This window comes from Nycticebus coucang, chromosome 18, assembly GCF_027406575.1.
Source record: "Nycticebus coucang isolate mNycCou1 chromosome 18, mNycCou1.pri, whole genome shotgun sequence".
In the NCBI taxonomy this organism is placed as follows: Eukaryota; Metazoa; Chordata; class Mammalia; order Primates; family Lorisidae; genus Nycticebus; species Nycticebus coucang.
This window is the reverse complement of record NC_069797.1, coordinates 60,918,004-60,941,260: the sequence shown is the minus strand read 5'-3', so window position 1 is coordinate 60,941,260 and position 23,257 is coordinate 60,918,004. Positions and strand designations below refer to the sequence as shown.

Here is a 23,257-nt window from a genome sequence, read left to right as displayed (position 1 = left end):
TAAATAAAGGTTGTCGTAGATAAAGGGTGGGGGTGGGGCACGCAGTTGCCGTGGGTGCTCACGCTGCGGAGCTGCCATAAGAGTTCCGGCTCTCATTGGCGCAGGAGCCTCTGGACGTTATGTCCCTACTGCGACTGTGGACCCCAAGGGTCCTTCTCACGTGGCAACTGTGGCTGCTGATACAGGCAGCTCCTATTTGGAGGTGGCCCCGGGACCGGATCCAGCCTACCTCCGAATCCCCAGGGCCGAAAGAGCCCTGGTCTTCCCTCTCTTCCGATCTCTCAACCGAATCCCCTCATGTGCCTACACCCCCAGCAGATCCTGGGGACTTTGATTACCTGGGGTCCTCTGCTCCTTCCCACTTGTCGGCTCTACCTCAGGAGTTGCCTGAGAATTTGGCTCCATTACTGGACACGGATTCAGCTCAAGAGCTACCTCAAGGACCAGATAGGTTTGCTATTCTACGTCGTCGGCGTCTGAGGAACAAGCTAAGGAGACGACAAAGGCTTCCAGAGGTGGTTCCAACGCCCGATTGGGATCAGAATCAAGTCCTAACTCTGCGTTCTCAACTCATAAGGAAGATTCAAACTGCAAGTCCAGATGAGGTTACAGTTCACCAGGCATTTGAAATACTTGTTCCACCTCTAGATAGTCTCAGTTCAAAACCAACAAGATTCATTGTTTCACCAAAGAACCTAAAGGAAGATCTAGCTCAACATCCACTGCTCGCTAAAGTTGTTGTTGGAGCTCTAGACCAATCTGAATCAAAATCTCAGTCTCACAAACAAATTCTGCAGAATGAAGATCATACAGATCAAAGTATGGATTTACTTTACCCTGGCAGCATACCTCTGGGATTCGGGAGAAAACCAGAGGTGGCTCAAGAGGGCCCTGTACAAGGTGAACTTTCTCAGTTCAATGTAAAAGATGAAAGTCGAAATCCAGAGACCCCTGAGGTGATCCCATCCTCTTTACTCCATCAAGAAACCCTAGAAGAGTACCCTGAGGAAGTAGAACCTTTAACTGAGCAGCAGGCCCCAGTTCCAGCTTCACAGCCTTTTGAGCAGGTAGAACCTTCTTTAAGAGAGCAGGAGGCCTCAGCTCAGCGGCCAACTAATACTGAAAAGGATGTGTCTCAGCCAGTGACACATCATGAGGTAAATGTTCCATCTTCAACTAGGGCTGAAATTTATCACTCAGTCTTGCCCAAAGTCACGGTTAAACCTGTAGGTCTGAAGCTTACACTAACTTCAGAGCCAAGTAACAACATTGAACCTACTTTAAGCCAGCAGCAGGCCCCAGCTCAGCCTCCAGAGCACCCTGAAGAGGTGGAACTTTCCTCAACCCAACAAGAGGTCTCACCTTTTGAGGAGGTTGGATTGTCCCCAACCCAACAAGAAGGCCCAGCTCAAAATCTAGAGCACCCTGAGGAGGTTGAACCTTCTGCAACACAGCAGGGAACCCCAGCTCAGCCTCCAGGCCTTCCTGTGGAGGCTGAGCCTTCCGTTAGTGAACAGGAGCAGCCACCTCAGCCTTATGTGTCTTCTGGGGAGGCTGAACCTTCTCAAATCCAGCAGGAGGCCACAGCTCAAGCTCCACAGTCCCCCATGGAGAATATAGCTCAAACTCCACCTAATCATGAGGTGACAATTCAACCTCCAGGTGAGGATCAACCTCATCATTATACAATTAAACCTCCAGATGAGGTTACCATTCCTTCAGAGCCCACCAAGGAGGCTGAATCTTCTTCAACCCAGCAGGAGACCCCAACTCAGCCTCCAGAGCATCCCGAGGAGGCAAAACCTTCTGCCACCCAGGAGGAGACCCCAACTCAGCCTCCAGAGCATCCTGAGGAGGTGAAGCCTTCTGCCACCCAGGAGGAGACCGCAACTCAGCCTCTAGAGCATCCTAAGGAGGCAAAACCTTCTGCCACCCAGGAGGAGAATCCAACTCAGCCTCTAGAGCATCCTGAGGAGGTGAAGCCTTCTGCCACCCAGGAGGAGACCCCAACTCAGCCTCTAGAACATCCTGAGGAGGTGAAGCCTTCTGCTACCCAGGAGGAGACCCCAACTCAGCCTCCAGAGCATCCTGAGGAGGTGAAAACTTCTGCCACCCAGGAGGAGACCCCAACTCAGCCTTCAGAGCATCCTGAGGAGGTGAAGCTTTCTGCCACCCAGGAGGAGACCCCAACTCAGCCTCTAGAGCATCCTAAGGAGGCAAAACCTGCCACCCAGGAGGAGAATCCAACTCAGCCTCTAGAGTACCCTGAGGAGGTGAAACCTTCTGCCACCCAGGAGGAGACCCCAACTCAGCCTCTAGAGCATCCTAAGAAGGCAAAACCTGCCACCCAGGAGGAGAATCCAACTCAGCCTCTAGAGCATCCTGAGGAGGTGAAACCTTCTGCCACCCAGGAGGAGACCCCAACTCAGCCTCCAGAGCATCCTGAGGAGGTGAAGCCTTCTGCCACCCAGGAGGAGACCCCAACTCAGCCTCTAGAGCATCCTAAGGAGGCAAAACCTGCCACCCAGGAGGAGAATCCAACTCAGCCTCTAGAGCATCCTGAGGAGGTGAAACCTGCCACCCAGGAGGAGACCCCAGCTCAGCCTCTAAAGCATCCTGAAGAGGCAAAACCTTCTGCCACCCAGGCGGAGAATCCAACTCAGCCTCTAGAGCATCCTGAGGAGGTGAAACCTCCTGCCACCCAGGAGGAGAATCCAACTCAGCCTCTAGAGCATCCTGAGGAGGTGAAACCTTCTGCCACCCAGGAGGAGACCCCAACTCAGCCTCCAGAGCATCCTGAGGAGGCGAAACCTTCTGCCACCCAGGAGGAGAATCCAACTCAGCCTCAAGAGCATCCTGAGGAGGTGAAACCTCCTGCCACCCAGGAGGAGAATCCAACTCAGCCTCTAGAACATCCTGAGGAGGTGAAACCTTCTGCCACCCAGGAGGAGACCCCAACTCAGCCTCCAGAGCATCCTGAGGAGGTGAAACCTTCTGCCACCCAGGAGGAGACCCCAACTCAGCTTCCAGAGCATCCTGATGAGGTGAAACCCTCTGCCACCCAGGAGGAGAATCCAACTGAGCCTCTAGAGCATCCTGAGGAGGTGAAACCTTCTGCCACCCAGGAGGAGAATCCAACTCAGCCTCTAGCACATCCTGAGGAGGTGAAACCTTCTGCCACCCAGGAGGAGACCCCAACTCAACCTCCAGAGCATCCTGAGGAGGTGAAACCTGCCACCCAGGAGGAGACCCCAACTCAGCCTCCAGAGCATCCTGAGGAGGTGAAATCTGCCACCCAGGAGGAGACCCCAACTCAGCCTCTAGAACATCCTGAGGAGGTGAAACCTTCTGCCACCCAGGAGGAGACCCCAACTGAGTCTCCAGGCTTTCCTGCAGATGCTGGACCTTTCCCCAGTGAAGAAGAGCAGCCACCTCAGCCTTTTGTGTCTACTGGGGAGATTGAACCTTCTCAAATACAGCAGGAGACCACAGTTCAAACTTCAGAGTCCCCTATGGAGAGGATAACTCAAACTCTACCTAATCATGAGGTGACAGGTAAACCTCTGGATGTGGAGGTTACCATAACTTCAGAGCCTGTGATGGAGGCTGAATCTTCTTCAGCCCAGCAGGAGACTCCAACTCAGCCTCCAGAGCATCCTGAGGAGGTGAAACCACCTGCCATCCAGGAGGAGACCCCAACTGAGTCCCCAAGCTTTCCTGGAGAGGCTGAGCCTTCCCCCAGTGAGCAGGAGCAGCCACCTCAGCCTTTTGTGTCTCCTGGGGAGGCTGAACCTTCTCAAATCCAGCAGGGGGTCACAGCTGAAGCTCCAGAGTCCCCCATGGAGTATATAGTTCAAACTCCACCTAATCATGAGGTGACAGTTCAACCTCCAGGTAAGGATCAACCTGATCTTTATTACTTGCCCAATGTTACAGTTAAACCTCCAGATGTGGAGGTTACCATAACTTCAGAGCCTACCAAAGAGGCTGAATCTTCTTCAACCCAGCAGGAGACCCCAACTCAGCCTCAAGAGCATCCTGAGGAGGTGAAAACTTCTGCCACCCAGGAAGAGACCTCAGCTGAGTCTCCAGGCTTTCCTGGGGAGGCTGCACCTTCCCTCAGTGAGCAGGAGCAGCCACCTCAGCCTTTTGTGTCTCCTGGGGAGCTCGAACCTTCTCAAATCCAGCAGGTGGCCACAGCTCAAACTCCAGAACCCCATATGGAGAGTATAACTCAAACTTCACCAAATCATGAGGTGACCATTAAACCTCCAGATGTGGAGGTTACCATAACTTCAGAGCATACCACTGTGGCTGAATCTTCTCAAACCCAGCCAGAGGCTTCACCTCCAGAGTATCCTGAGGAGGTAGAAACTTCTCTAACCCAGCAAGAGCAATCAACCCTATCTCCAGAACATCATGAAGTAACAGTTTCACCTCCAGAGCACCATCAAACTCAACATTCAAACTTGCCCAATGGCATTATTAGACCTGCAGATGTGCAGGTCACCATATCAGGAAAGCCTACGGCAGAGGCTACAGATCAGCCGTCAGTGCCAATCAGTGATAAGGAACCTTCTGTAACCCAGCAAGAGGCCCCACCTCTGTCTCTAGAACCTTCTGAAGAGGTTGAACCTTCAGATCATATGGTTACCACAACTCCAGAAGTCATTAATGAGGTTGACATTTCATCCCAACCGGAGGCTCCACTGCCCCCTCAGCAGTTTGAACCTTTGAAAGGCCAACAGCAGCCAAATGTCCCTGGAAAGGATGAACATTCTCCAATCCATCAAGGAGTCCCAACTCAGCCTGAGGAGCTTCCTGAGGCTGAGGAACCATCTTCAGGCCAGCAAGGAATATCACTGTTGTCTCAACAACCTACTGTGAGTGTTGAACCTTCACTGTTCCACACACCTAAGCCTCCAGGATTCTTTACAATGGCTGAACATTCATTGTCAGATGATGTATTTTCACCTCTAGATCTGTCTACAATTTTCAGAAGTCTTTCAACATTGCCTGCCACCACAGTTAAACATGTGGATTTGGAGGTTACTGTATCTACAGAGCCCACTTCTAAAGGCGAATCTTCCTCAACCCAGTGGGAAGATGCCACTCTGCCTACAGTTCCCACTGAACAGGGTGAATTTTTACCAACCCAGTCTGATCCCCTTTTCCTACCTCCAGATCCCCCCGAAGTGTTTGAATCTTCTCTAGTTCAACAAGAAGCTGTGGCTCAGACTCCAGATCCCCCTAAGGAGCTAGAACTTTCTTCAGTCCAACAGGAGGCCCCAGCTGAGCCACCAGAGCCCCTTAAGGAGATTGGACCATCTGGGAGCCATCAGGAAGCCTTAGGTCGCCCTCCGAAGTCCACTGAAGAGGTCAGACCTTTTCCAACAGAGCAGGAGTCTCCAGCTCAGCCTCTAGAGCTCCCTAAGGAGGTTATAGCTCAACCTCCAATGAATTATGAGATGATTCCAACACCAGGTCTAGATCAAGCTCACTATCCAGCATTGCCCAGGGTCACACTTCAACCTTTGGACCTGGGGATTACCGTAACTCCAGAAGTCATTACAGGGGTTGAACATTCTTCATTCATGCAGGAGACACCACCTCAACCCCCAGAGCTACCTAAGGAAGTTGTGGCTCAACCCCAACTATATCAGGAGGTGACAGTCATAACACCAGGTCAGGATCAAGCTCACTATCCAGCACTGCCCAGTGTCCCACTTCAACCTGCAGACATGGGACTTACTGTAACTCCTGAATCTACTACAGAGGTTGAACATTCTTCAATCATTCAGGAGAGCCCACCTCAACCTCAAGAGCTACCTAAGGAAATTGTAGGTCAATCCCAGTTATATCAGGAAGTGACAGTTATAACACCAGTTCAGGATCAAGCTCACTATCCAGCATTGCCCAGTGTCCCACTTCAGTCTGCGGACATAGGGCTTACTGTAAGTCCAGAACCTACTACAGAGGTTGAACGTTCTTCATTCATACAGGAGACCCCACCTCAACCTCCAGAGCCACCGAAGGAAGTTATTGTAGGTCAACCCCAAATATATCAGGAGGTGACAGTTATAACACCAGGTCAGGATCAAGCTCACTATCTAGCATTGCCCAGTGTCCCACTTCAATCTGGGGACCTGGGACTTACTGTAACTCCAGAACCTACTACGGAGGTTGAGCATTCGTCATTCATGCAAGAGACCCCACCTCAACCTCCAGAGCCACCTAAGGAAGTTGTTGTAGCTCAAACTGTAATATATCAGGAGGTGACAGTTCCAACACCAGGTCAGGATCAAGGTCACTATCCAGCATTGCCCAGTGTCCCACTTCAGTCTGCGGACCTGGGTCTTACTGTAACTCCAGAACCCACTACAGAGGTTGAACATTCGTCATTCATGCAAGAGACCCCATCTCAACCTCCAGAGCCACCTAAGGAAATTGTAGTTCAAACTGTAATATATCAGGAGGTGACAGTTCCAACACAAGGTCAGGATCAACCTCAGTATCCAACATCACCCAGCGAAACTTTTCAATCTTTGGACCTGGGAATTACTGTAACTCAAGAACCCACTGTGGAGGCTGAATATTCTACAGCTCCAATGACTACAGTTCCTCCAAGGCTCCCTGAGGTGACACTTGCACATCCCAATCAGGTTCAGGCTCAAAATCCAAATCCACTTCAGCCTGAGGACCTGGAGTTTTCCATAACTCCAGAACCCACTACGGACATTGAACTTTCTCCAATCATGCAGGAAACCACATCTCAACCTCCAGAGCCACCTAAGGAAGTTGTAGCTCAACCCCCAGTGCACATAGAGGTGACACTTCCAACACAAAGTCAGGATCAAGCTCAGCCTCCAGCATTACCCATTATCACACTTCCGACTTTAGGCCCAGTATTTTCCATAAATACAGAACCCACTGTGGAAGTTGAACATCCTATAACCCTGAAGGAGACTCCACCTCCTCCTAAGCTCCCTGAGGTGACCTTTCCACTTCCCAACCAGGTTCAGGTTCAGAATACAAAAGTGACTGAAGGTCCAGTTCAATCTTATGTTGTGGAACCAACCTCACCTCCAGGGTCCAATACAGAGGTTGAACCTTCTCCAACTGTGCAAACGACCCCAACTCAGCCTCCAGAGCCACCTAAGGAACTTGTAGTACAACTACCAATATATCAAGAGGTGACACCTCCAAACCAAGGTCAGGATCAAGCTCAACATTCAACATCTCCCAGTGCCACAGGTAAAAATTTGGAACTGAGGCTTCTCATAACACCAGTGTCCACTACAGAGGTTGAACCCTCTACATCTCAGATAAGTACTGCTCCTTCTTTAAAGGTTCCTGAGGTGACACTTCCACATCCAGACCAAATTCAGACTTGGCAGCCAAACCTGACTGAGGTCACAGCTAAACCTTTGGACCAGGCATCTAATGTAACTCCGGAACACACCATGGAGGTTAAACCTCCAAACATGCCAGAGACCCCAACTCAGCCTCCAGAGCCACCTAAGGAAGTTGTAATTCGACCCCCAATATATCAAGAAGTGACACTTTCAACACCAGGTCAGGATGAAGCTCAGCATTCAACATCGCCCACAGTTATGGGGCTTTCCATAACTCCAGTGTCCACTACAGAGGCTGAACCTTCTACAGTCCTAACAAGCACAGCTCCTTCTTCAGAGCATCCTGAGGTGACACTTCCACATCCTGAGGTGACACTTCCGCATCCTGAGGTGACACTTCCACATCTTGAGGTTGCAGCAACACTTCCACATCCTGAAGTCACACTTCCGCATCCTGAGGTGACACTTAAGCATCTTGACGTGACACTTCCACATCTAGACCAGATGGAGACTCGACAGACAAACCCAGCTGAGGTCACAGTTAAGCTTTTGGACCAGGAACTTACCATGACTTCAGAACAAACTAGAGAGGCTAAACCTTCTCCAACCATGCAAGAGACCCCAACTCAACCTCTAGAGGTACCAAGGGATGTAGCAGCTCCAGCCTATTATGAAATAACAGTTCCAACACCGGGTCAGGATCAAGCCCAGCATACAACATCCCCTGGTGTCACGATCACAGTTTTACCTTTGAGCCTGGAATTTGTTGTAACTTCAGCAACTACATCAGAGGTTGAACATCCTGTGGCTCTGGAGAGGATGGCAGCTCCCCATCCAGACCAGATTCAGACTCAGCCTCCAATCCCGACTGAAGTTACAATTCAAATATCCGAGTCAGACATTACCGTAACTCAAAATTCGTTGTCAAATTACAACACGGAACAAGAGATTGCCAATATCAACACCGACATGAACACCAGCATATGTGAGCTCTGTACCTGCAGAGATGAGACACTGTCGTGTGTTGGTCTCAGCCCGGAGAAGAGACTCCGCCGAGTGCCTGTGCAGGGGCCTGAAGCCTATAATGGCACCTTCACCGTCTTGTAAGTGACTTTTCCTCATTCGTTCTCTGCATCCTGCCTCACATGGCAGCCTTTTCCTTGAGATACTCGTGGGCTTTCTTCATTGATTGACTTTCTGCTTTTACCTTTTACTTGTCAGATTTTCCTTATCCTCATTCTCCTTTTTACTATTGTGCCCCTTCTCCAAACTTTTACCTGTGATTACTCTTTTTTTCTTTATTTCTCTTTAGTCCCATCATATCATTGCTTACCCCCTACTCTCCTGTGTTTGCTTCACTCTCTTCACAGAAGCATATTCTTCTGGGTGGCACCTGTGGCTCAAGGAGTAGGGTGCTGGCCTCATATACCGAAGGTGGCAGGTTCAAAGCTCAGCCATGGCCAAAAAAAAAAAAAAGAAAAGAAACAACCCAGGTCTATCATTTATTAGTTTTGTGACCTTGGACAAGTCATTCCACTCTGTGGCTCAATTTCCTCATCTTTAACATGGGGATTGTGATACTTACCATTTCATAGGATTGTTGTGAGATTTAGGGGTGGGAGTACATGTAATACTTACATGTGTATCAGTGCCTAGCATATATATGAATGTTAACTATTATTATCATTATTCAGTCCCTTAATTATGTCCAGGCCTCATCTTTGTACCATTTTGTGCCCAACTCAGGGCAGAGTATGACATTGTCTCTAGAATATGAAAATGATAGGTAGGAAGAAAAGAAATAGGCATAAAAAGGGAGGTGGTTTATAATTAAGTACTAAAGAGATATAGAGACCATAGATGCCGTAATTCACCAGAATCTATAATCATTGAGGTGTGGAGGTCAGGGAAAGCTCCCTGGAAAAGCTGAAACTTTGCCTGGGGCTTAAAAAACATCTATAATCTGTTAAAGAGAAACATTGGGAGTAAAGCCTAGGCAACAGCATGGCTGCAGGAAGGATGGGGATTTAGAAGACCAGTCTTGCTTCGAAGAATTGGGTTAGGAAGCAATGGAAAACGTGATTATGAAAAACCTTGAACATCAGATATAGGAGTTTGAAAGTTGTATGCAACAAGGAATGGAGAGCCATGGAAAGTTTTTAAGCAAGAGAAAGAAATGATTAAGACAAAAGGATTATTTTAGAATCCATACATAGCGTGCTGTAGAGGGGAAAGCTTAACTGAGGGAGACCAAATGGAAAGCTTGTCTAGCAAAATTTAGAAGTAAAGTGAGAAAGGACTAAATCTGAGTGCTTGTGATAGAAGTGGGAATAAGGTCCTGGGGATACTACAAAGGAAGGACAGGATTTAGTGACCAACTAATGAGTTGGGAGAGGATGTGTATAGGGAAGGGAGAAATCAAATGTGACTCCATGGTTTCTGTCCTGCATGATGAAGATAATGATGGTGGTATATAACAAGTCCAGCAGTCAGAGCCAATTTGAGGGAGCGAAGATCAGTTTGGACATTCCTTTTTAATTTCTGAGCATTAAACAACCAGAAAGCTTCTGGTTAAACGGAAATGTGCATTAGGCAGATGACAGTCTTATTTCTACCCCTGCCCCAAATGGGAAAAATACACCTATAAAGTAAATAGGTAAAATTGTTGCTGAGGGGTGGCACCTGTAGCTCAGTGAGTAGGGCGCTGGCCACATACACCCGGGCTGGCAGGTTCAATTCTGGCCCGGGCCAGCTAAACAACAATGACAACTGCAACCAAAAAATAGCCAGGTGTTGTTATGGGTGCCTGTAGTTGCAGCTACACAGGAGGCTAAGGCAAGAGAATCGCTTAAACCCAAGAGTTTGAGGTTGCAGTGAGCTGTGATGCCACGGCACTCTACCCAGGGCAACATAGTAAGACACTGCTTACTCAAAAAAAAAATTTGTTGCTAAGGAATGGGGAACAGTGTTAAAGGTAAAGATTTAAAGTTATCCACAGAGCTGAAACTGATTGTAAGGCATTTAACAGTTTGCTTTCAAACATGTCATTCATGGATATATTTACACTTTTTTAAAAAAAGTCATGGAAGTACATGTGTGTATATATGTGTATATGTATATGTGTGTATATATATGATATATGATAATTTCTTTTTTTATTATTAAATCATAGCTGTGCACATTAATGCGATCATGGGGCACCATACACTGGTTTTATAGACCGTTTGACACATTTTCATCACACTGGTTAACATAGCCTTCCTGGCACTCTCTTAGTTATTGTGTCAAGACATTTTTACTCCACATTTACTAAGTTTCACATGTACCCTTGTAAGATGCACCGCAGGTGTAATCCCACCAATCACCCTCCCTCTACCCATCCTCTCCCCTCCTTGCCCTCCCTCTCCCCCTCCCCCTATTCTTAGGTTATAACTGTGTTATAGCTTTCATGTGAAAGCCATAAATTAGTTTCATAGTAGGGTTGAGTACATTGGACACTTTTTCCTCCATTCTTGAGATACTGTGGGCTACAACAAACACTCTGGTACAAAATTTGTTATGATGTGATTTTTGGTCTTCTGGGTATATAATGGATTGAATGGCAGATCTATTTTTAGATCTCTAAGTGTTCTCCAAACATCTTTCTAAAAGGAATGTATTAATTTGCATTCCCACCAGCAGTGTAGAAGTGTTCCCTTTTCTCCACATCCACACCAACATCTCTGGTCTTGGGATTTTGTGATATGGGCTAATCTTACTGGAGTTAGATGATATCTCAAAGTAGTTTTGATTTGCATTTTTCTGATGATTAAAGATGATGAGCATTTTTTCATATGTCTGTAGGCCATGCACCTGTCGTCTTCAGAGAAGTTTCTCTTCAAGTCCCTTGCCCAACCTGCAATGGGATTACTTATTCTTTTCTTGCTTATACGTTTGAGTTCTCTGTGGATTCTGGTTGTTAAACCTTTGTCGGAGACATAACCTGCAAATATCTTCTCCCATTCTGAGGGCTGTCTGCTTGCTTTACTTACTGTGTTCTTGGCTGTGCAGAAGCTTTTTAGTTTGATCAGATCCCAGTAGTGTATTTTTGAAGCTACTTCAATTGCCCGGGGAGTCCTCCTCTTAAAATACTCGCCCAGACCAATTTCTTCAAGGGTTTTCCCTGCACTCTCTTCTAGTATTTTTATAGTTTCATGTCTTACGTTTAAATCTTTAATCCAGTGAGAGTCTATCTTAGTTAATGGTGAAAGGTGTGGGTCCAGTTTCAATCTTCTACAGCTTGCCAGCCAGTTCACCCAGCACCATTTGTTAAATAGGGAATCTTTGCCCCACTGAATGTTTTTAATTGGCTTGTCAAAGATCAAATAACGGTAAGTAGCCGGATTCATCTCTTTGTTCTTTATTCTGTTCCAGACATTGACTTCTCTGCTTTTGTGCCAGTACCATGCTGTTTTGATCACTATCAATTTATAGTATGGTCTGAGGTCTGGTAGCATGATTCCTCCTGCTTTGTTTTTATTTCTGAGTAATGTCTTGGCTATTCAAGGCTTTTTCTGATTCCATATAAAATGAAGTATTATTTTTTCAAAATCTTTAAAGTATGACAGTGGAGCTTTAATAGGGATTGCATTAAAGTTGTATATTGCTTTGGGTAGTATGGACATTTTAACAATGTTGATTCTTCCCAGCCATGAGCATGGTATGTTTTTCCATTTGTTAACATTTTCAGCTATTTCTTTTCTTAGAGTTTCATAGTTCTCTTTATAGAGATCTTTCACATCCTTTGTTAGATAAACTCCCAAATATTTCATCTTCTTTGGCACTACTGTGAATGGAATAGAGTCCTTAACTGTTTTTTCAGCTTGACTTATTGTTGGTATATATAAAGGCTACAGATTTATGAATGTTGATTTTGTAACCTGAGATGCTGCTGTACTCCTTGATCACTTCTAAGAGTTTTGTAGTAGAATCCCTGGTGTTTTCCAGATATACAATCTATTGTCTGTGAAGAGCGAAAGTTGATATATGATCATTTAGACACATAAGTGATTTTATCCATTTATTCATTCATAACTGGTATTATCTTCCAAGAGATTGGACAGACAGGAAGTTAAACTTCTGAGGAGATGCTTTATCATTTGTGCCCATGGCCCCACGTTCTTTCTTTTTTTTAGACTTTCTCTTCAACATGAATTTTATTATGTACAGAAAACAGTGCATACTGGGATTGTCTTCACATTGTTTCCATTTTCCCTCCTATGGTTTCTCTTATGTTTAATAAGACTGAGGACCACTGAAAACCTTTGCCACATTATTGATATTTGGAAGATTTCTCTCCAATATGAATGTTTGTATGTTAAGGTTTGAGCTCTGGTTAAGATCATTGCCACACTGTTCACATTTGTAGGATTACTCTCCAGTTTGAATTCTTTTATGCTTAGCATGCTATGAACACCAGGTCAAGGCACTGCCACAGTCTTCAAATGGAGGGTTTCTCTTCTGTGTGATTTCTTCTATGTACAGGGAGGATTGAATTTGTGTTAGAGTTTGCCATACTGTCCACATTTAAAAGGTTTTTCTCCAGAATAAATTCTTAAATGTCTAGAAAAGTTCACAAACTAATGAAAGTCTATGCCACATTTTGACCACTGTAGTTTCTTTCGAGAATGACTACTTTGATGTACAGAAAGGGTTGAGTACAGTGTAAATGCCTTGCCACCTTCTTCACATTTGTGGAGTTTCTCTCCACAAGAAATTCTGTTATGTTCACTATGAGTTTAACTAAGGAAAAAGGCTTTAGTGCATTCTCTAAATTTGTAAGTTTTATGTCCAAAGTAAATTCTTTGATGTACAGAAAGGTTTGAGTCACAGTAAAGGCTTTGCCACACTCTTCACATTTGTAGGGTTTCCCTCCAGTGAATTCTTTGATGTCTAGAAAAGCTTGTGTAGTACTTAAAGGATTTTCCACATTCTTGACATTTGTAGGGTTTCTCTCCAGAGTGAATTCTTTAATGTACAGAAAGGTGTGAGTACATATTAAAGGCTTTGCCTCACTCTTGACATTTGTAGGGTTTCTCTCCAGAATGAATTCTTTAATGTACAGAAAGGTGTGAGTGCTGGTTAAAGGCTTTGCCACATTCTTGATATTTGTAGGGTTTCTCTCCAGAATGAATTCTTTGATGTGTAGAAAGGTCTGAGTGGTGGTTAAAGGCTTTGCCACATTCTCCACATTTGTAGGGTTTCCCTCTAGAATGAATTCTTTGATGTGTAGAAAGGTGTGAGTACCGTTTAAAGGCTTTGCCACACTCTTGACATTTGTAGGGTTTCCCTCTAGAATGAATTCTTTGATGTCTAAAGAGGAGAGAGTGCTGGTTAAAGACTTTGCCACATTCTTGACCTTTGTAGGGTTTCTGTCCAGAGTGAATTCTTTGATGTCTAGAAAGGTATGAGTGGTGTTTAAAGGCTTTGCCACATTCTTCATATCCATAGGGTTTCTCTTCAGAATGAATTCTTTGATGTACAGAAAGTTTGAGTACTTGTTAAAGGCTTTGCCACATTCCTGACATTTGTAGGGTTTATCTCCAGAATGAATTCTTTGATGTCTAAAGAGGAGACAGTGCTGGTTAAAGGTTATGCCGCATTCTTCACATTTGAAGGGTTTCTCTGCAGAATCAATTCTTTTTTTGTCCAGAAATGTGTGAGTGTTGCTTGGTAAGTTTGTCACATTCCTTATAGTTGCAGGTTTTTTCTCCAGTATCAAAATCTCATGGTTACACTATTTTGAACTGTGGCTAAGACATTTGCCATCATTTTCACATGTGTCCAGTTTCTCTGGACACGTATCGAATCTTGAGCAAGACTGAAAAACTTGGCTACCTTCTTTGCATTTGGACTGTTCCAATATGAGTGATCTTATGTTCTGTAACATGTGAGCAGAAGTTAGAGGCTTTCCTATAGCTCTTACAATTAAAAGTTTTCTCTAAGGTATATATCATTATTTGTCCATTGAGATTTAACAATTGTCTGAAGGTGTTCAAAGAGTTACTACATTGGAATACTTTGCCATAGGTAGCTGTTAAACATTGGTGAAGTCCACTGTAACATACTTTCTGCTCATCACACTTATACACACTTTCCCAATTTTTTGTTAAGTTTAAATTCTCAGAGCTATAGCTTTGATATCTGGTCAGGATCATCTCTGGAAATAAAATATTTGTGCCCCACTCTTGAAAACGGTCTTCAGTATAATGAGTATATAGAGCTGGGTGCTTGACTAGTGTCTGGTGTGTCTTTGCCTTCCAGGGTTCTTTGCTTTGCTCCAGACAGGTGATGAGTTCTGGCTTAGAGACAGTAAGACCCAGGAAGAACAGGTTTCTGTAGGTCTCTAACATGACTTCCCCATACAAATGCTGCTGAGCAGGGTCCAAGCAGGCCCACTCTTCCACAGAGAATTCAACAGACATGTCCTTGAATGTCAACACTCATTTGGTTTCTTCCCTGAGGACCTTTCCATTGTCACCACGAGGGAGGGACGCCAGTTACTACAGGCAGACAGCTGCTCAGACAGCTCTGGGCATTTCCCAGCTTCCGGGATGTCCCAGTGTCCTCCCTACAAATCTCCGGTACCTGCAGATCACAGGGTGGCAGAGGCTGCTGCAGAGACAGCTGGAATCTCCAGGAATCCCCACATTATTTCTTGATTAACTGTGCAAACTAGGAAGCTCATAGCTCTGGAAATTAGAAAACTGGAAGTATTTTCTGTATTTGAATATCTCCTGTGTTTCTTCACAGAAATTTCCAAGGAAATGCTATTTCTTACATTGATGAGAATGTATGGAAATCATACCGTTGGACTGAGAAACTGTGAGTATATTCTCTCTCTAAATATGAGTACAAAAAATTAGCTGCATTGTAAGATCCTTCCTGGTCCAGAATTTTGAGGTCAACACTTTTAAGGAAAGGTATTTCTTCCTCCATATCTCAAATCAATGTCTGTTGATTGTAATTCTATGATTATTTTAAAATTAAATTTGGTGGGCTCTCTTTAAAAGAAACAGGCAATTTAAATGTATTTTTTATTATGTAAGTAATACACAATTATACTCTTAATATATAAAAACAAAATAACAGGTATAATGGAAACCCTCCTTGTGCCCTGATGCCTGGTCCCTGAGGTAACCACTACTCCTAAATTTGGTATATATGCTTCCAGACCTTTTCCCAAGTATTTGCCTACATACATATTTACATATAGCAAAATAAATTTGTTGTGTGGCCTTATGTTTTTTGTTTACAACTTGATTCTTTCACTTCATGATACATGTTAGATTTTTCTTTCACAGCACTTAGAGGGTTACCCTATTCATTTAAACTCTTGCATCATTCCATATTATGGATTCCATACTATGGATGTGGCATGAATGATTTAATAATTCCCCTATGAATGGATGTTTAGATTATGTCCAGTTTTCTTGTTAGGTGCATTGCTGCTTCTTTGTAAACTTGGGCAAATATTTCTGTAGAACAGATACCCAGAAATGGAATGGTTAATGTGAAGACAATGTAGGTATTAAATTTTAATTGTCCTCAAAAAAGTTGTGCCAACTTATACAATACTTAACAGAATGTGACAGCATTTTACCACTGAGTATTCTCCAACTCTTTGCTGATATGATGGGTGAACAAAAAGGGTCCTGTCTGAATTTGAATTTTTCTGATTACTCTTGAATTTAAATACCTTTATTTGTTAAAAGTTGGTGAACATTTGTGTTTCTTCTGAGTTTTCTGTCCTTTATCCATTTTCCTTTTGAATTATTTTTATCATTTTCTTATTAAAGGAGTCAATTTAGATACATAAATTATTTTGGAAAAATACAGTAGTTTGTGTGTCATCAGTTCAACTTGTATAGGTGATCTCTGAGTTTTCATTTTTGAAAATAGAGATGTCATTTTATTTTCCATTAAAGTTTGGCCCCTTGTAATATGATTCCATTTATATAAAGTTCAGGAAGAGGCAAAACTAAAGTATGTTGTATATGACTGACATATAACAGGTAAAACTATATTTTGAAAACAAGGAAATTACTATAAAAGTTAAGATAGTGGTTATCTGCTGAGGTCAGAGAGAGTGTTGTGATTGGAAAGGGCCACACGAGCTTCTGGATGGTTCTGGTACTCATTCTTCACATGATGATATTACATGGGTACCTGCTTTACAATTATTTAAACTGAACATTTAAGTTATATGCATTTTATGCACATTGTATTTCTCAAAAAACAAAACAAAACATTTTTTAAATGGGAGGAAAAGCCTACTGGCTTCACTTGTAGCCTGACATAGGTCCATGTGGGGCTTTAATAATAACATTTGGGGCTCGGTGCCTATAGCTCAAGCAGCTAAGGCGCCAGCTACATACACCAGAGCTGGCAGGTTCAAATCCAGCCTGGGCCTGCCAAACAACAATGACAACTACAACCAAAAAATAACCAGGCGTTGTGGCGGGCACCTGTAGTCCCAGCTACTTGGGAGGCTGAGGCAAGAGAATCTCTTAAGCCCAGGAGTTGGAGGTTGCTGTGAGCTGTGACGCCACAGCACTCTACCCAGGGCGACAGCTTGAGGCTCTGTCTCAAAACAACAACAACAAAAAACAATGGGGGGAAAGAGATGAGGAAATGACAGTTCTGCTGATCTTGGTTAGAACCAGAGTTGGGTACTAACAGGGATTTTGTGATCTAGAGAGTAGGCATTAAATATACAATTTGGTGGGAATAGTGGGTAGGAGTGTGTGTGTGTAGAGATTTGGACACAAAAAGGAAAATATGAAAAAAGGTTTGAAAACAAAGCAGATGTTGCCATCTTGAAACTAAATAAGAATTAGTGTATTCAATTGGCACCATTACCCAGGTTTCCTCCACAGATAGGAGTTAGTCCTATGTGGCAAATAGTTTGCATTTTTATTTAGAAATAACCTTTTCCTTTACACTGTTGGTGGGACTGCAAACTAATTCTACCTCTTTGGAAAGAAGTATGGAGAATCCTGAAAGAACTCAAATTAGATCTCCCATTTGATTCCTCAGTCCCACTATTAGGCATGTATCCAGAAGAAAAAAAAATCATTCTATCATAAAGACATTTGTACTAGGTTGTTTATCGCAGCTCAGTTTACAATTGGCAAAATGTGGAAACAACCTAAATGCCACCAACCTAGGAATGGATATACCAAACTGTGGTATATGTATACCATGGAATACTATTCAGCCATTAAAAAAGATGGGGACGTTACATCTTTTGTATTAATCTGGATGGAATTGAAACACATTCTTCTTAGTAAAGTATCACAGAGTGGAGAAGCAAGAATCCAATGTACTCAATACTAACATGAGGCCAGGAGATAATCTAATACATTCCCACATAAGAGAAAAACTCAAATCAATTCAAGGTCCGGGATGGGGGAGTGAGAGAGCAGGGAGAGGGGAAGGAGGAGGATGGAGGTGCTCCCACTTAATGGGCCCAATGTTTGAGTGTATGGCACACCTCTGGGGGGCAGTACACAATTAATAAGAGGAACTCTACCTAACTAATGCAAACATTGTAACCTATTTCTTTGTGCCCTCAAATTAACCTGAAACAATAATAAAATTTTAAAAAAGAAATAACAAATAATCTTATCCTTTTTCAGAATTCTCAGTGAAAATCATTTGACTGAATTACATAAAGATTCATTTGAAGGCCTGCTATCCCTCCAGTATTTGTAAGTTAGTTAGTTAATCATATTTATTTATGAGCTTTTAGTGATATTATCTGTAAAGTGAATAAGGGGTTCAAATTAGATAATCTCTAAAACTTCTTTCAGCAATAAAATTCTGCAGTTCTCTAAATCCGTGTAGAGTTTTAGCCCGTCTCTAGCCCATCTCTGTTCATTTTTAGTTTTTAAAATCATGTAGATAAGATACAGATAGAAAAAAACTTTGCTTATAAGGAAAAAGTGGTAATAACATCTGAGCAAGTATTGACACCCATTGAACCTTGTTTTATAAGTTTTATATATCATCTGATTATATTTATATTTAGTCTACAACCCATAGATCAAATCTAATCCACAGTCTGTTTTTATTTACAGCCTGTAAGTTAAGAATGGTTTTTACATTTTTAAAGGGTCTATAAAAGAAAAAGAAAGACAAGAATATGCAACAGAGACCATATGTGACCTACAAAGCCTAAAATACTACTATTTAGCCTTCAGAAAAAGGCTAAATTTGGGTGGTGCCTGTGGCTCAAAGGAGTAGAGCGCCAGCCCGAGATGCCGGAAGTGGTGGGTTCTAACCCAGCCCCAGTGAAAAAAATGCAAAAAAAAAAAAAAAAGAAAGAAAGAAAAAGGATTTGAAAAAGTTGGTTTAGTAGCATGAGAAGAATTAAACTTTAAGTTGTTGCTCAAAGGAAAGTAAAATATAGACCATGTACACTAGTTTGAATGCCATTAATCCAGAATTTTTTGATAATTTAATCTTAATTAAATTAACATTTAACTATTAAGTAGATGAATTATAAAGAATAATAAATATATTTAAGAATATAAAATATTAAAGAATATTAAATATTTAATATAAGAATATTATATTAAAATCATATAGATATGATTTGATTCAATCATATATTAAATATATTTATTAAATATATTTAAGAGAATAGGCTGGCAGTAAGGATTTTATAGCAGAAATTACTATACTCTTATTGAAAATAGTTGTTTAAGGACAGGTGCAGTGGCTCATACCTGTAATCCTAGCACTCTGGGAGTCCAGGGTAGGAGGATCCCTTGAGCTCATGTGTTCAAGTGCAGCCTAATTGAGAGTGAGACCCTGTATCTACTAAAAAATATAAAAATTATCCAAACATTATGGTGGGTGCTTATAGTCCCAGCTACTCGGGAGGCTGAGGTAAAGGATAGCTTGAAGCTCAGGAGTTTGAGGTTGCTGTGAGCTAGGCTGACACCATGGCACTCTGGCCTGATGCAACAGAATGAGACTTTGCCTCAAAAAGAAAAAAAGTTGTTTAAATTATGGTTAAATGGTATAGCGAGAAATGTTTACACTGAATAAGCATATTACCAATGCTCCTAATTCTTCCCAAATTACAAAATGAAAATTTCTCCTGCCTTATTGCCAAGGAGGGAATACTTGCATAGTATTTATTTCTATCTTTTTAAAGATAAGAAGATACTATATCCCTTGCTATGAATGTCTGAGTTTTATCCTTTGCCCATGACAAAGAAATGTGGTCAAGAAGTGTGTACATCATTAATCTTTATTAAGCTAACTAATGTTGCTCTTTAGCAAATAGATTCTTCTTTCAAATGTAGAAGTCTTAAGGGAAGTAGGTACAAAGAGTCTCACATGACACTAAAAATAGTCCTTTGAATGATCAAACCTTCTAGGCCTTAAAGGCATGACCACTTTTGTACTGGTCTTCTTAGGCACCTCTGCCAAATTTGGGAAAAAAAGTAAATGACGTAATTGCTCAATGGAGTAGGCCCTTCCTTACTTCCACAATGAAATATGCATACTTTGTAAGCTAATCATTTCATGTTAGGATATATATTCTCATTCATTTAAAAAATGCCAACCAATTAAAAAAACAAAAAAGAATATGCCAACCACTTTGCCTAATATTAGAGTCGGGGAGATGAGTAAGACAGGATTCCTACCCTTCTAAGAACTTAACATTTCACAGGGGAAGCACAGGGGTTTATGTAAGCATCAACCATAACACCACAAGCACTAAGAGGATGACAAAGGGCCGGTTGCAAAAGTCCAGAAGAGGGATACAAAGTAATAAAATTACATTTCTTTTAAAATAGTTCTTTTTCTTTTTCTACTCGTTCTCAGCTTTTCACTCATTTTATAAATACAGTAGAACCTCCATGGTTGACCACCTCCATAATTTTACCTCATTTTCACAGACCAGACATGCGCCACATGTGCTCAGTGGACGCTCCCTATGCTGACCACCACTGTATGTTGCCTGGTTTGTTATAGTCCAGTAAGTGATCAGCTTAGAGAGGTTCTACTGTATTCTCATGTGTTAATTTTAAACATAGCCGGCCTTGCAGATGAGCAAGACCTAATCCCTACTTTCAAGGAGTTTATACTTAAAAGAAACGGGAGCAAAAATAACTACATTGAAAAGAAGAAATAGCTATGGGCACTAAGAGGGACAAACTGCTTCTGGAGCACAGAAGAAGGAGGAAAGACTTGAGTTTGGATCAGAGACGATGTTCCTAGAGCAATGCTGCTAGAACAGGATCTATCAGAAAGCCATCAGATATCCTTAGACAGATTTGGGGGGAAATAGTCTAAACTTGGAAAAGGGAAATGGAAGAAAGGCAAAATACAGCAAAGTATTTGAGGAATGCTTTGAGTACCTGTAGAGTGCAAGGAGAGAGAGTAGGAGACTGGAGCCGGACTTTCTAGGGCTTTGAATGCCAAGCAAAAGCCATCACAGGGAACCATGCTATACCACCATGCTTTACGCCCATCTTAAGTCTGCACCACAAGCACTTGGAAGTCTTTTTAGGCCTTGGTTCTGGACTACAACTCCACAGCTACTGATTCAGTCAGTTTAGAGTAGGGCCAAGGATTTGCATCTTTCATAAATTCCTATATGCTGGTCTTTGAGAATCACTTCTGGAGAGTTCATCTGGTCAACTCTGTGCAGGATAGTTTAGAACAATGGTTCTCAGCCTTCCTCATGCCGCGGCCCTTTAATACACAGTTCCTGTGGGTCGCGACCCACAGGTTGAAAACCACTGGTTTAGAAGGAAGAGATACCAGTCAGAACAGAGTGACAACAGCCAGGCGAAGAGCAAGGGATAAACTGGAGTCAAGAGAAATAGTCAACTATAGTTAAGGGGTGTTTTCAAATAAAAATCCAGTTCCATGTTGCTTTTTGGTACATCCCATCACTGTACCACCAAAGAAATTGCTTTCATGGAATATAAAGGCAATATAAAACCAAAATAAATTTCTATTAATATGGTATAATTTCTGAATTAGTTCAAAGTTATGTATTAATTAGAAGAGTAACTTCCTTTCAAAGGATGTGAAAGGATATCTTTATCTCTATTGAACTAGCTTAGAAAAACAGAATTAAACCAGAAAGGTGTAAAATGTGAGGTTATTCCTTTTCATATTAGAAATTATATAGAAAAATAAAAACCTTAAGCTTCTAATCTAGAATTTGATGAGGCTGCAAAAGGTTGTTTAGTCTCCTGCTGCAGGGAAAGATTACATCCAAAATCTATTAAGATCTATAGTTGCATATTTTATTTGTGAAAATCATGAAATACAGGGAGGATTAGAGGGCTATGGAAAGTTCAAATACAAATCCAAAAGTTTAGAATGTAGACAAAAGCTACATATTCATTATTATCATTCTAAACTCTACTATTTGTTCCTACTAATTTGGTATCTAATCAAGGCAATGTCTTCCTTTTACTTTTTCTAGAGATTTATCCTGCAATAAAATTCAATCTATTGAAAGACGTACCTTTGAATCACTACCATTTCTGCAGTATGTGTAAGTTACAAATAGAACTTCATCACATTTAGAACTTTTATTAAACTTATAAACCCTCTGCTATTTATTTTGAAATATGATTAAAATTTTACTAGTAGAAAGTTACTAAAATTATATAGCAAATTCATTTAATCTCTAGCAAAGATTAGTGTGAGAATTATTACACAGATCAGAGGGGATCATAATAGAACAATGGTCTCAACTAGTGGGATTTTGTACCCAGATGACATTTGGCAATGCCTGGAGACATTTTCAGTTGTCACAACTGTGGGTATGTTACTGACACCTGGTGGGCAGAAGCCAGAAATGTTGTTAACCTACAATGTACAGGACAAATCCCCCAAAGAATTATATAGCTAATATATCAATAGCACTGAAGTTGCAAAACTCTGTCGTAGAGAAATAAAGATCTCTTAACACAAGTATTGGCTGAGCATTCACTGTTTTGTATCTACGCATTGCATGTATAGTAAATATGAAAGTAAATCATAAGCCAATATCTTCTACAGCGAAATTTCCTTCGTGTACGGAGAAAGTACTGAGGTCATGTTTTGTCATATATAAGTTAGAATCACTGCCAAATGATAAATGCTCTGAAAGAATATCTTTTCTTCTTCTTTATCAGCTTGTGTCTTTCCTTTTTCTTGTTGTTTTTTGTAGAAATCTTGGTTGCAATTTAATCACTGAACTGAGCTTCGGAACGTTTCAGGCGTGGCATGGAATGCAATTTTTACACAAGGTGTAAGTTAAATAGATGAACACATAAAAAACTATGTGTAAAAGCATTCAGTTATCAGTTAACTAGGTATAAGCTCATTATGAACTCTGAATAGCATATCTTAAGATCTATCCAATTTTTCTTTTTTAATTTTTTTTTAAAGTTATATTTATATTTCACAGAAAGGATCCATCCATTTTTTTCAGGTGAGGAAACTAAGGTACAAAGAGGCCAGGAGACTTGTGTAACTTCCATATGACATGCTCTGCTTTCCCTAGAAATGATCTTTGGAATGGGTGATAAAAGATGTCAAGCAAGTAATGCTAAAATTAGCATTGTCTTGGGAGCCCTAACAATGCTGCTTTGATATGTGAATTGTCCTTGAAATCCTACGTTTGAATATAACTTTGATTCCTACTCATGTACAGAGTTTCTAACTGCTGAAATGTATACAGCATATAGCCACAAAGAAGGAAGCGTAACACAAAGTCCTCCAGGGTGCAAAAGGGGAAGGATGTTTTCTCAGAGTCAGTTTCTTTTAGTTGTTGTTGTTTTGTTTTTTTTTTTGTAGAGACAGAGTCTTACTTTATTGCCCTTGGTAGAGTGCTGTGG

At 42.0% G+C, this 23,257-nt stretch overlaps 1 protein-coding gene across 1 annotated transcript in view; it reads left to right on the top strand.

The window, feature by feature from the left end:
- The first annotated feature begins 119 nt into the window (after window positions 1-119).
- LOC128571135 (leucine-rich repeat-containing protein 37A2-like) overlaps window positions 120-23,257 on the top strand; it is a 46,957-nt gene continuing 23,819 nt past the window's right edge. The window contains exons 1-11 of the mRNA XM_053570773.1: window positions 120-515; window positions 2,295-2,390; window positions 2,472-2,744; window positions 3,006-3,164; window positions 3,939-4,029; window positions 6,346-6,386; window positions 8,148-8,458; window positions 15,147-15,218; window positions 18,035-18,106; window positions 21,856-21,927; window positions 22,588-22,668. Coding sequence (XP_053426748.1) covers window positions 120-515; window positions 2,295-2,390; window positions 2,472-2,744; window positions 3,006-3,164; window positions 3,939-4,029; window positions 6,346-6,386; window positions 8,148-8,458; window positions 15,147-15,218; window positions 18,035-18,106; window positions 21,856-21,927; window positions 22,588-22,668 — 1,664 coding nt within the window. The remainder of the gene's footprint in view (window positions 516-2,294; window positions 2,391-2,471; window positions 2,745-3,005; window positions 3,165-3,938; window positions 4,030-6,345; window positions 6,387-8,147; window positions 8,459-15,146; window positions 15,219-18,034; window positions 18,107-21,855; window positions 21,928-22,587; window positions 22,669-23,257) is intronic.